Source organism: Micromesistius poutassou, assembly GCF_964030765.1.
Source record: "Micromesistius poutassou genome assembly, contig: SCAFFOLD_5785, whole genome shotgun sequence".
NCBI lineage: Eukaryota > Metazoa > Chordata > Actinopteri > Gadiformes > Gadidae > Micromesistius > Micromesistius poutassou.
Window position 1 is genome coordinate 1 of NW_028178309.1, and position 13,775 is coordinate 13,775.

Here is a 13,775-nt window from a genome sequence, read left to right on the forward strand (position 1 = left end):
GGAGGGGGGGATGAGGAGGGAGGAGGAGGGACCAGGGGGGGATGAGGAGGGAGGAGGAGGGAGGAGGAGGGACCAGGGGGGACCAGGGGGGAGGAGGAGGGAGGAGGAGGGACCAGGGGGGAGGAGGAGGGAGGAGGAGGGACCAGGGGGGATGAGGAGGGAGGAGGAGGGAGGAGGAGGGAGGAGGAGGGGGGATGAGGAGGGAGGAGGAGGGACCAGGGGGGGATGAGGAGGGAGGAGGAGGGAGGAGGAGGGACCAGGGGGGATGAGGAGGGACCAGGGGGGAGGAGGAGGGAGGAGGAGGGGGGGATGAGGAGGGAGGAGGAGGGACCAGGGGGGGATGAGGAGGGAGGAGGAGGGAGGAGGAGGGACCAGGGGGGATGAGGAGGGACCAGGGGGGAGGAGGAGGGACCAGGGGGGAGGAGGAGGGAGGAGGAGGGACCAGGGGGGGAGGAGGAGGGACCAGGGGGGATGAGGAGGGACCAGGGGGGATGAGGAGGGAGGAGGAGGGAGGAGGATGGACCAGGGGGGACCAGGGGGGAGGAGGAGGGACCAGGGGGATGAGGAGGGACCAGGGGGGAGGAGGAGGGACCAGGGGGGAGGAGGAGGGAGAAAGAGGGACGAGGGGGGAGGATGGAGGAGGAGGTGACAAGGGGGGAGGATGGGATGAGAGGAGGCGGGATGAGGAGGGACATGGGGACAACGTTAGGGTTGAGCGGTGTTGACAGGACGTATCCATGACACATGGTTATTAGGTCATACGTGATACGTATGTGGTTTCATTTGAGGCCATTAGAGTTTCAATATAGAATCATGGCCAAGTGTTTTTAGCTTTTAACACTGCCAGTGGCCTTCGTTTCACCCCTTTTAAACTTTAATGCCGCGTTCTGCTAAGAGTAAAAATCACCCACCCTTAAAAGTTGTTACATTCGAGAAGCAGGTATGGTGTACATTACCGTGTATTGCCCCCCTCCCTTTCCAAACGATTTCAATCCGACCAATCACAGTTTACATTAGCCTAGGACACGGACCTCTATTTAAGTGGATTCAGGAGGTTACAACAGGACTGCGACTCTCCCTCTCCTTTCAGTGTGGCGACGATCACCCACAACAAAAACCAATCCATGAGGCATTCCGACGCGTGCAAGTGCGCGTCCCCCCGGGGGGCCCCCTCACCTGTCCCAGGGCAGGCTCCTGGTCCCCCAGCCCCACGATGAGGATGCAGTCGGCCTGGCGGATGCAGCGCTGGGTCCAGGGGGTCATGGTGTGGTCCGACTGGTACAGGACGATGCGGTTGATGTCCTCCTGCTGGGCCAGCCAGCCGGACAGACGGTACTCGTGGACGCTGGGGGGGGCAGGAGGAAGAAGACGCTAGACGTTAAAGAGGGATGACGTCGTGTGTTGTGACCACCCCACTCTCTCAGGCCCCCGTCCACACGCAACCCCCATTTTTTGGTGAAACCGCACAAAGTCTTGTGCGTCTGGGCCGACCGTCCGGACGGATCCGGTGCCCGAAAAACACCACTTCTCTGAGACCAGGTCCCAGGGTGGATTCAGATCAAAACGGACACATGCGGTTTCGTGTTAGGATTCGTGTGGACGCCTGAAACGCAAACGATGACGCAAACGCCCCCCCCCCCCCCCCCCCCTCCCCTAATTTTTGCATTTTTTTAATTTGATTTGTATTATTTTTGTAGCTTTAAATACCCTTTTAAAGCCCCATGGTAAATTTAATTACTAACTGTACGTTAATTTAAGTATTTCTGCTCAATCTGCTCAATAAGGTTTAACAACTGCTTTCTCCTCCTGGACTGTATGTTTGTATACAGCGAGCAGGCTTGATGCGTGCCGGCTTGACTCACTCCAATTTTTTTTTTTTGATGAATGTGATCATTTAGCGCTGATGCAACCTTTAACTGGAAGCTCACCTGTCCAAGGCAGAGCCCCCCAGGCGCTCCCTGATGATCTCACTGGTCAGCAGTAGGGTGGGGCCTGGAGGAGCAGCAGGGAGATGAGTGGCGGCGGTCCACATACACAGTGATACATCAGATATACATTATACATTTAGCCCCGGAATTGATTTCAGACTAGCTATTTGTCTGGACATTTTCTTAATTAAATTGAGTGACCAAAATACTAAATATACTATATTACTAGATACTAAATTATTTTTCTATATATATAACCCCCGGCTATATTTAAATAATGATTTATTTCTCACCATGTTGTGATTGTTTGGTAAATCTCGTACACAACTCCTAAGCTTCTTAAAGTCAGGACTTAATGTCTTCACATTCATCTTATCGGAACACACACCAACACACCACCAGTGGCGGTAAATCTACCGGGCCGACGGCAAACAGCGTGGATGGTTTCCGCCCCCGTCCGTCGAAGGCGGACTCACCGATAGCGTTGAGGGCGTGGCTGAGCTCCAGGTTGAAGGCGTTGATGGGCACATCGTCGCAGACGGGCAGCACCGCCACCGTGGACAGATTGCTGGCGGGGTTGGTGACGTCCGGGCTGGAGGTCACGGACGACAGGCCGATCGATGACCCTGCACCGCACCGGGAACCGTCAACGTTTTGTGAACGAGTGGAAACACAAACTCTCTCCCCACTGCAGTGAACTGGATTGTGTGTTTGGGGTTGGCCCAGTGGTCTGGCACTGTTGGCCCGCCGCAAACAGCTCCTTGGTTCAAACCCCAGGGGGGCCTTTTTGTGTGGTGTTCCACTCCAAAGATACATCCACGTGAGGTAAATACTCCTGCCGGTGCCCTTGACCTAGGCACTAGGCAGTAGCCCTGGAGTTGTTCTCCGGGCCCAAAAAAATGACTATGATTAAAATACATTTTAAAAAGTAACCCCTAACCAATAATTTCTGCTGCCATTGGCCTCATCGCTGAAGCCACATGTTCACCTGATAAAGCAGCCTTTGGTGGGACGTTCACTAAAAAGGAGTGAGTGTTTATCGTTAGAACAAGAAATACTATCATCTAGCAGCCCTCTCGTATGGAGATGAAAGGAAGAACTGTCATTCTAGCAGAACAATGGTATGGAGATGAAACGTGATAAAACCATCGAAGCTCCGTACGACCCACACCAGGACCTCCGGTCATCATCTCACCTGCGAAGGGCCCCTGGCCCTGCTGCAGGTTCCCCAGGATCTTCTGGCCCAGCAGGTGGATAAGGCGGGTCACCACCTGTCAGGGGGCCGACGAGGCAAGGGTCAGTACCGTCAGGGGGACATCACCGCATTTTGGCCTCTACCGCTTTGTCTCACGGCGAGTTGACAGACACACACACACACACACACACACACGGTGCTGCAGGGCCAAAATAGCCCCGCCTCCCATCACTCACTCGCAGTGCGATCTCTCGCGGTAATTCACCGCTTTACTACAGTCTGTCGCGCTGTCGTATCCTCGTATTCATCGTTATATTTATCTTTGTATACAAATATAAAATTGTACGCCCTCAATGGTGTGTGCAATTTTCCCCTGTGGCATCGAAAACGGTATCGAATATCTACATTTTCAAGGTATTGCCTCGAAGTGAGAAAGTCCAGTACGTCGACGGTCACCCTAATCGGGCGGGCGTGATGCAAGGACGCGTAGGGGAGAGAGCCGGGTGGTTCACCTACCTGGGGGTACCGTCTCTTGATGTGGTTCAGCGTTCCCTCGGGCAGTTTGACCAGCTCCGTGTCACGGACGGCGTGCACGGTGGTGGCGCGGGGCTGTCTAGTCAGGGCCTCCACCTGGAACACAGGTGAGGTGTTACCCTACTGGGGGGATCTATGGTACCATAGAACACATAGTTCTCCACTGTTGAGCAGCTGCCCCAACACTACACCAGAGAGTGTCTAGAAGCTTAGTAATCACTGTGGCTCTTGGTGTGTGGCTCTGGTCACACAGTTCACAAGTTCATATGTAATAGAGTATTTGGCCACAAGGGAGTGCAAATGAGTTTTGAGTTGTAGTTTGGACAGTGATTTTGTACACAGCAGACCTGTGCCGGTAAAACAAATGTCTCAATCAAACAATAACGTCAACAAGAAATCCAAAGTACTTAGGCGAGACAATACGTCGCGTTTGCATGTGGCACTACGCAAAACCTGGGCATGGTAGCAGGCATTCATACATGCAAATACCAGCATGACCTCGCTTGTGTTTTCTAAGCCAGGATTCATTTTTCAAATAACGGTAAGCCATGTTACAAATGTAAAAGACGGGAGTAAGCAGGAGCTCACCACTCCTATGAGGTCTCCTCTGCCGTACTCCCCCACCAGCTCCTTCTTGCCGTTGGCCTTGCGGATGACCGAACGCAGACGTCCGTTCAGAACGATGTAGGTGCAGTCCGACCGGTCGTCCTGCCTGCGGCACGGGAAGCAAAGGCGAATATATATTAAATAGGAGCCCACAACTATCTAATTTGAACGGTGGTCGTAGTGTCACGTAGTGTCACCTGTCATATCAGCCACAACAAAGGTCAGTGCCATTGACACTATGTTTCCTATGATCCATTAAAGTAACAGACATCAACATAGGGCTGCTCGATTATGGAAAAAATCATAATCACGATTATTTTGGTCAATATTGAAATCTCGATTATTCAAACGATTATTTTTTGAAAGTTTGAAAACATGATGCATTTATTCATAATTTCGCTCCAAAAAAACACTTTGTAAATGAGAACTTTGAAATTTCCCCTTAAAAATATACACAAAATGGTCAAATAGAAAATAAAGTCCAGATATGAATCCAGCTGTTCTGCAATTTCTATTTAAATTTTTTTTTTATTTATTTTTTTTTCAAAATCGTTTCAACTCGATTATATTAGTTTGGTGATCGTTTCACTCTGAAATCGCGATCAAAATTTGATTAATCGCACAGCCCTACATCGACATCCATCAGAGTGTTCCTTGGCGTACCTGTAGAGGGCCCTGCCGGCCTCGACCGCGATCCAGTCGATGGCAAAGTCCATCTGCCTGACGAAGGCCGACATGCGCACGGCCACAGTGTGGGCGGCACTCAGCACCACACTGGGCTGTTCCCTCATGATCCTGCAGGGGGGGGGGGGGGGGGGCATCACACACACACACACCGCTTGAGCAAATGAAACACTATGCATGCAACGGAAGTGTAGTCAGCGTTAATGTATACGAGGGATGGGTTGAAAGCTTTCACGTGTTGATGAGAGACACAAGGGACACAACAGAGAGAGATGATCGTGGAGTTCACGGTTTGTACGTTTCGTCATTACATCGTCGTGCGTTGCGACATTACATCGTCGCAACACACACATATCTCCACTGTGTTTCACGGGAACATTAAGGCCCAGTCCCCATTTCTCTCCCCTTAACGAGAACACTTGCTTTGAGTGCCCTTAGCTGCAAGTCAGCTCCCGAGCTGGCTAGAGTTCAAGGGATGATTTTAAGGGAAAAACAGCACTACCCCCTTGCTCCCCTTAGTATTGGGAACACCCTACACCCTTCTCGGGAAAGCGCAAAAAACATAGGGTCAGGGCTCAGAGGGGGAGAACTGGGACAGGGCCTAACGCCTTTAATGTGTGCTCTTCTCACTCGTAGAAGTCCGACTTGGAGATCTTCAGGAAGGTGCAGTCGCGCACGGCCTTGATGGTGAAGATGAGGGGCTCCCCGGTGAGAACGGCCAGCTGGCCGACCATCTCCCCGGGCTGGGTCACGAACAGACACACCGCCTCCTGCTTGTCGATCATCCGCTGGTACACGTGCAGACAGCCGGACAGGACGAAGTGCAGACTCACGTCCTTGGAGAGTGGGGGAGAGGAAGTGGGCAGCCACCAGTTAAATGCCTCTTTCGGGGGACTGCCCTTTTTTTCCCCAGGGTTTGGGATCTGTAACAGGGCCGGTGGGGGGCTGGGAGGAGGCGGTGGAGGGGACCGTGTGACCGTACGCTCACACAGATGAGCGATACGGAGACACAGAGCTGACCAGAGCTTGCTTCCCATGTAACTGGGTGAAACACCAGTGCATGGGTCAAGCCCGGAAAAACAATGTATCTTTAAAAAGTTATTTTGATCCCTGGTTTAGTATATTTCATACAATTGACATTTAGTCATTTAGTCGTACTTTTATCCAAATCAACTTACGAGTTAGTTTGGGAACAATCACACAGCATTGAGCATACAGTCACATTGGAACAACCAGTTCAAAGGTAAATGTTGTTAGAGACTAGAGGCGCGACACGACATGCAAAACGAAAGTATGTAAATCGCCATTTGGACAACAGCTCCACCATATTGGCATAGCGGCTACACATGTATCTCATGAACATTAACAGAGAACATTGCCTGCATTATACTTCCTAATATGGTTAAATAAACACAAATGTGGGTGTGGGGAAAACCCACACAAGAAGCGGCAGGAAGCGGCAGCATGTTTGCCGCAAGAAATCATCTGTTGACTGTTAATGCAGTTGACTGTTAAGTCACAATTTGAGGTTTGCCGTGGGGCAATTTGTTTGCTTTAAAGGGGAAGTAGCAGCAACGTGTACTTTCATCAGTAGACAAACAAATACCAACGGCTGGACGGTTCGATCTCTGCTGGAACAAGGTTTCAATTGTTGTATTTGAGCACTTCCGCCTCGTGTATGAAAAGTGCTATATAAATGAAGTCGCCTTGCCTTGCCTTTCTGATAAGTTCAAATCTATCACACCACTGGTCAATTGGCAAGTGGCCAATGAGGACCAAGGAGGAAAAACCACAATTGCATAACAGCAGTGTTAAGACATTTAGCAGTGTTTAGGCCTGGGCAATAAATCAATAAATGATCGTATCGTGATAGACTTTTGATCAATATCAATATAAAGCATGTTGAATATATATAGATAAGAGACTGGACCACCGAATCTAGCAGCTGGGCTTGTTACACAAACACGGCTCCATACTTATTTACAATATTTGAGTGTTTTTCATCGTTGTGTCGACATTGGAGTATTGATCAATGAAGTACAGTGGAAGGTCGTATTAAGTGTTAAACAGTAAGTGTTTAAATCCAGCATGGTAATTCCTAGACTTTTTAGGTCATTCAAATGATCAATAGTTATCGATATCGATCAATATGATCAAGTTATATAACGTGATATGTCGTTCAGCCACATCGCCCAGGCCTAGTTCACGCAGTGGAAGATGTGGTTTACCTGGTCTCCTTGTCTGGCCAGGACCGCGCCAGCTTTAGCTTGGTGCAGCGTGACCCTCCCGTTCAACAAGGCAGGGTCCTGCATGACAGGAGACAGTCCAGTCAAAGGGATTTACTATCAGCACACGGCCTATGGAAGCATATATGTAGTAAAATTAAAATGGAAATGCAATTTGCAATTCAATAAGTCATTACATTATGCAATTGACAATTCATTATGCAATTTAATAATGTAATTTGTAAATACGTTATTCAAAGTGTATTTTAATATGCAAAGTGACAATGAAATCCTCAATAAAATTTGCAAAAGTTATAACAATAAAAATAGAATAACATTTTGTCAAATGTTTTGAGTTCCTTTATTCAAATTGATAAGCTATAGCGTCCCCGTGATTGCAATGCACTTCGCCACGCTCCGTGTGTTGCAAAATTCAAATGACATTTCAATCCGCAAAACACTTTGCAAATCGTTTTGCAAAACGTATCAGCCAATCGCGTCTGGGCGGGAACTACGTCACTTGCTCGTAGTTTCCTTGTTCATGTTCGTATGTGTCAGCAATGGAGGAGATTGTTGATGCTCCCGCAGCAGCTGCCAGACCGTCTTTTCCGCCATTTTCAGTTATAATTACGTAAACTCAGTCAAACCATAGACCTATTAAGAGTCAAATCTGGCACAATGCTAGGCATAGAAAATAAATTGCAACGTGCGTTATGGAAGCATATATGTAGCAAAATTCAAATGGCAATGCAATTTGCAGTTCAATAAGTCATTGCATTATGCAATTGACAATTCATTATGCAATTTAGTAATGTAATTTGAAAATACGTTATTCAAAGTGTATTTTAATATGCAAAGTGACAATGAAATCTTCAATTCAATTTTAAAAAGTTATAACAATAAAAATAGAATTAACATTTTGTCGCCTTTATTCAAATGGAAAGCTGTAGCGCCCCCGTAATTGCAATGCACTTTGCTACGCTCCGTGTGCTGCAAAATTCAAATGACAATGACAATCAATTTCAATCCGCAAAACGCTTTGCAAAACATTTTGCAATCTATCAGTGAATAGTGTGTGGGCAGGATCTACGTCACTTCCTCGTAATTTCCTTGTAATACCCTATCTCCCAGAGCACGCACTCTATCAACTGCATCCGTGTCTTCAACACGATTGCGGAGCGTAGCGACAATCTCCTCCATTGCTGACACATACAAACATAAACAAGGAAATTATGAGGAAGTGACATAGGTCCCGCCCACACATGATTCGCTGATAAGATTGCAAAATCTTTTGCAAAACTCTTTTCGCCCACATAATTGCATAATGTAATGACTTATTGAATTGCAAATTGCAAATTGCATTACCATTTGAATTTTACTACATATATGCTTCCATACACGGCGGCAAGTGTCAGTGTGGCAGGGTGTAAGCAAACATTTAAAAAGCAAAAGCAAAACAAACCAATTTTTTTTTTTTCTTTTTCTGCCCAGCGTGCATGGTGGTTACATCACCGTCGAGGAGAAGAGACCAAACTGACCTCAATCTTCATGAGTTTCAGGATCTCCTTCTGGGCCTCCTCGAACACGGTGCCGCTGGGCTTGCCGGGGCTGGAGGAGAAGATGCTGTCGGCCCCCAGCTCCTCCTCTGGGTACAGGTAGACCCCGGACGGGGCCTCGTCCAGGGTCACCCTCTTCTCCCGGGGGTCCTGGGGGCAGACCAGACGGAGGAGGCCGGTCAAGAGAAACGCCTCGCTGTTCGTCTTCAGACAGCGTTCGTACTGGACCCGTTGCCAAATATTTTGTACATAAATCTATCGTTTGAATTTAGCCTGGTGCTGTAATCGATGAACTATGAATAAATGTGTTCCTGGGAATCATGTGGTTGGCATTTTGATTCATTCACCGAATCCAAAGCAGAAACATGATAAGTCTGTTTCCTCTTAATCTAATCAAGTCAAACTAGACACGCATCAAGGATATAGAAAGAGAGCGAGTGAGTGAGTGAGTGAGTGAGTGAGCGAGCGAGCGAGTGAGTGAGTGAGTGTGTGAGTGTGTGCGTGCATGCTTAGGGAACGGACCTTGGTGGGTGGGGTGTTGCCTTCGTCCGCTGAGACAGAGATGCGGCCCCTCTCGTAGGCCATGTCAAAGTCAGAGCGCAGGCTTTTCTGCATCCCTGCATGGGCACACACACACACACACACACACACACCAAACAGTTCAGCGCCCAACCACACCTCTGGCCATGTTGTTCCCAGTGGTGTTGAAGCTAAACGAGGTCAGTGCACTGTGGAGCTCACAGGCCGGTGATACAACATGACTACAGGAGAGGAAAGGACACTCCATGTCTCCTTTCATAGAACGATAAATCACATCATGTTGGGACGGTTTAAAGAACGATAAATCACATCAGGTTGGGATGGTTTAAAGAACGATAAATCACATCATGTCGGGACCAGTTTATAGAACGATAAATCACATCATGTCGGGAGCATTTATAGAACGATAAATCACATCATGTCGGGAGCATTTATAGAACGATAAATCACATCACGTTGAGACAGTTTTAAAGAACGATAAATCACATCATGTTGGGAGCATTTATAGAACGATAATCACATGTTGGGACCGTTTAGAACGATAAATCACATCATGAAGGCCCATTTCATAGAAGTATAAATCACATGTTGGGACCATTTTTTAAAACCATATATCCCATGTTGCAGCCAACCCAATGTTAAAGACACGGACAACAGAGACCGAGAGCACAACAACAGTCTCACCAGCGATGTCCACCGGCATGGAGATGGTTCTGCTGAGCGTTGGCACCGTCGTCCCTTCTTTCCCTGGTTCCCCACCTACGCATAAAAAACACACAAGCAGCAAAGCAAAGGTCCACAAGTCAGTAGAGTTCACAGTCCTCCACCGTACCGCATCACAGGGGATGGGACTGTGCTGAGGCCTGGATCACACCAGTTCACCCAGTTCCCCCAGTGCATTGTGTGTGTGTGTGTGTGTGTGTGTGTGTGTGCGGGCAGCCCACCTTCGCCCTTGACGGCGGCCTCGCGGTGCTCCTCCGTGACGGTGAGGCTGCCGAAGCGCTTGCCGTGGCGGATGGGGCTGGTGCGGGGCTGGTGGGGCTGCACCGGTGGCAGACGCAAGGCCTGCATTTCCTGCATGATGGACAGGCGTGTTAGGCCCGGGTCAGAGCCCCCCGGGGGACTACAGCTCGGCTCAGAGCAGAGCGCAGGTTTAGATCGGAGCCAAGAGAAGGGATGAAGTGAAGGATGGAGAAATTGTGTGATCCGATCCGACGTCGTCCACGTTTTAAATGCAAATCGCTTCGCATGTGGTTATTACAAACACGTGAATACGTAAACAACGGAACAAGAACATGTAAAAGTCAATATAAAGATATGAAGATTCAGTGTAGCCACGGGTTAAATAGATCGCACCATTCTGTGTGTGTTGGGAGCGTTTATGGAACGACAAATCACAACGTGTCGGGACGGTTTTATAGAACGATGGAACAAGAAAATGTCAACGTCAACATAAAAGATATGAAATATTCAATGGAGCTATTGGGCTCAATAAATCACACCATCCTGTGTGTGTGTGTGTGTGTGTGTGGTGTATGGTGAGTGTGTGTGTGCGGTGTATGGTGTGTGCGTGTGCGTGTGTGTGTGTGTAATAAACTCACATGGCAGAACAGCTCGTTGGTGAGGCCTAGGTAGTTGTGCAGAGCCAGCACAGTCACCCTCTGGAGGCGAACCATGATGATCTGAACACAAACCATGAAACCAAAACCGTGAATGTTTTGAGCCCTGGTTCCCAGCGTCGCTGCCGTCAATTTGTATCATTTGACGTGGAACCACTATGTTTAAAAAGGACTTCCCTATCTTCCGTTCGGTTTCTGTTGTATTCTGTAACCTTGTTTCAAAATGACCATTGTGCAAGGCTTGCAGAATAGTCATTTAGCAACGTCTCTCTTTGAAAAGGGATTTCTGAGCTTCCACCCGGAAAAACTTGGCTGAAGTTCAATACAAACCAACACAATAAAGAGCAAACCTACCAATATGCCACTTACTGATTAATTACATTCATTTGATTGGATGACGTGTTGTTCTACACAATAACAGACGATACTACACACAGCTATAGGCACGCACCTGTACGACCCGCACCAGACTCTCGGGGTACTTCTCGAATATGGACAGGAAGGCCTCGACGGGGAGGCGGAGCACGGTGGAGACCTCGGCCGCCCGGGCCGACATGGTCCGGTACGGCTTCTGGTGGCCCTGCAGACCCACAACAACCCCACAACGGGATCAGAACCAACGCCACGACGTCACAGACCGTCCTGTGCGTTGTTGTGTTGTGTTGTGTTGTTACCGTGATGACGTCCAGGATGCTGAGAAGGCTGTGGACGCTGTCTCCTGGGTAAACCTCCTTCACCACGTTTTCCTTGCCGTCCTGAGAGACCGGGACACACACGTCTTAAGTTCCTATACAAATATTCTGTTAATCAGTTCACTTGGATTTCAAGGGCCGAGATAACGACCTTAAAATCTCACTCGTGAAAAGGCTCTTTGCAGGGCAAGATTAAATGGATATAGACACAGCAACACAGATGCAAGACATTTAATACATGTATAATGAAGGCATGCTAGTGGCTTCATCGACGGAGCTTTACATTCCACTCAGGTAGTGGCAGGGAATGAGCGGCACTGCTGCTATTGCTAAGCTGAGATGTTCAAATGAGTGAATCATTGATCACCATTCCAGTAAGGCACAGTTCCAGTTTCCCATCCTGGACGACATAGATGCTGCTGTCCGGCTGGCCCGGTCGGAACACATGCTCTCCCTGCTGGAACTGCAGGAACACCATGTGCCTGCACAGCTCCAGGAACAGGGGCTTCTCAAAGTGACCCAGCACACTGTAGACCCATCAGGGAGGGGTGGGGGGGGGGGGGGGGGATGGGGGCGGGGGGGGGTGGACATAAGAATATAAAAAACTGTGATTATAAAAAGGAACATGAAAACAAGCTTTCCGCTTTGGTCAGCAGAACAGAATCAATAGTCACATTCTTGCAACTGTTCAATTATTGAAGTCTCTTTTTCCAGTGCTTTTCCATTAGTTGACAGTGAGACAGGTTTAAGTGTCAGGAGACGCCGCCTCACTGCGATTGAAGAGAGATTTCTGCTGATGATAGCAAAAAAAAAAAAAAATTGCTCTTTCACATGCTTTGTCTTCCTTTCCTTATATGGCACCTAAGATGAGCCCCTGGGATAAGCAATTCATCCTGCTGGCACCTTCCGTTGATCGAAGCGTGGCACGCACAAATCAGGGCATGCTTAGCGTCAACGGAAAAACCTCCAGTCATGAATCATAAAATGTTTTCCGCCGTAAATCAAGCGGTGTGGCCCTGGGGTGTGGGGGGGTGTGGGGGGGGTTGGAGGGATGGGAGAGGGGGGTCCTCGCCCTGTCGACCTTACCGGACGTTTTTGAGCATGTAGAGCACCTCGGACGGCAGGTGGGAGTTGGCCACGTCAAACTCTGTGAGGTCCGCCTCCAGCACGGAGGGGGGAGGCTCCTTAGCCTGCAGGATGGGCACCTCCTTCTTGAAGCGCAGGATCCTGCCGAGGGGGGGGGGGGGGGGGGGGGGGGGAGAGGGGGGAGAGGCAGGGAGGGAGGGAGGGGAGAGAGAGAGAATGACTATGACCGCAAGGAGAACCCACTGTTGTGCAAGGAGAGAGAAGAAATGGATGGGCGGGTGTGCCACTGTGCCGGCGTACTTTTTGGCAATGTTGAGCATCTTCTGCTTCTTTTTCAGGCGTGGGCGTGATGAGGAGGAGGTGCCCACTAGGGAAGAGGTAGACTGGGACACCTAGGACGGAGGGAGAGTCGGGGACAAGCTCTTCAGACGATAATGTCATTTGATCATGTGACAGCGCTGGCAGTGAGGCTCCGACACAATGGCCCCAGTGCTGCGTAACAAGCCTAGTTAGTACATACCTCCAACGATATTATATACTGGACCTAATCCCAAACGTAGATTGTAAAACATTCTATCAAAATCCATTGAGTCAATAGGTGTCAGGAGTACACAACCAACCACACAAAAAGCTTTAATTCCCCCTGGCTTCTGTGCAGGCCCTGATTGGTAAACCTATTAAAGCATGAATGCCTGGTTTAATCTTTGCTTTCATCCGATTTGAACACATGAAAAGCATTTGATTTTTTTATATGGTGTTCATATATACAGTACATTCTGCACGCCACACATGGGACATTATAGACACACAACATAAAGTTTGGGTATTTTATGGAGGTCAAAGCTTTCAAGTAAGCAAGTAGCATTCATGATTAACGACATTAACTACATAATTGACGTGTATGCGTGAATTTGAGTTCAAAACTGTGAATTTCACTGAAAGGTGACAAGTTTGCACCCCTGTGCACTAATTCAATTCATACTTAAGTAATTGTAGAGTGCGTGGATGATGGCTGGTTTAAGCAGCCTCACCTGGCCTGAGTCATACAGATTCACCCCGGGGCTGGGAAATAAGCCCCTTCAGGGCGAACCTTATTTTAGATAATGACCG

The 13,775-nt window shown here is 48.7% G+C and overlaps 1 protein-coding gene across 1 annotated transcript; it reads right to left on the minus strand.

The window, feature by feature from the left end:
* Positions 1 to 1,176: 1,176 nt before the first annotated feature.
* On the minus strand, positions 1,177 to 13,057 carry LOC311372711 (patatin-like phospholipase domain-containing protein 6; the record flags this gene model as incomplete). Its single annotated transcript, XM_084489670.1, has 19 exons — positions 1,177 to 1,345; positions 1,929 to 1,992; positions 2,405 to 2,554; positions 3,124 to 3,199; positions 3,640 to 3,753; positions 4,246 to 4,369; positions 4,927 to 5,058; positions 5,578 to 5,783; positions 7,176 to 7,253; positions 8,711 to 8,878; positions 9,251 to 9,345; positions 9,953 to 10,027; positions 10,213 to 10,342; positions 10,870 to 10,950; positions 11,339 to 11,467; positions 11,562 to 11,642; positions 11,947 to 12,106; positions 12,666 to 12,806; positions 12,966 to 13,057. Coding segments are annotated over 19 exons (2,265 nt in total), but the record flags the coding sequence as incomplete, so codon positions are not given.
* Positions 13,058 to 13,775: the final 718 nt, after the last annotated feature.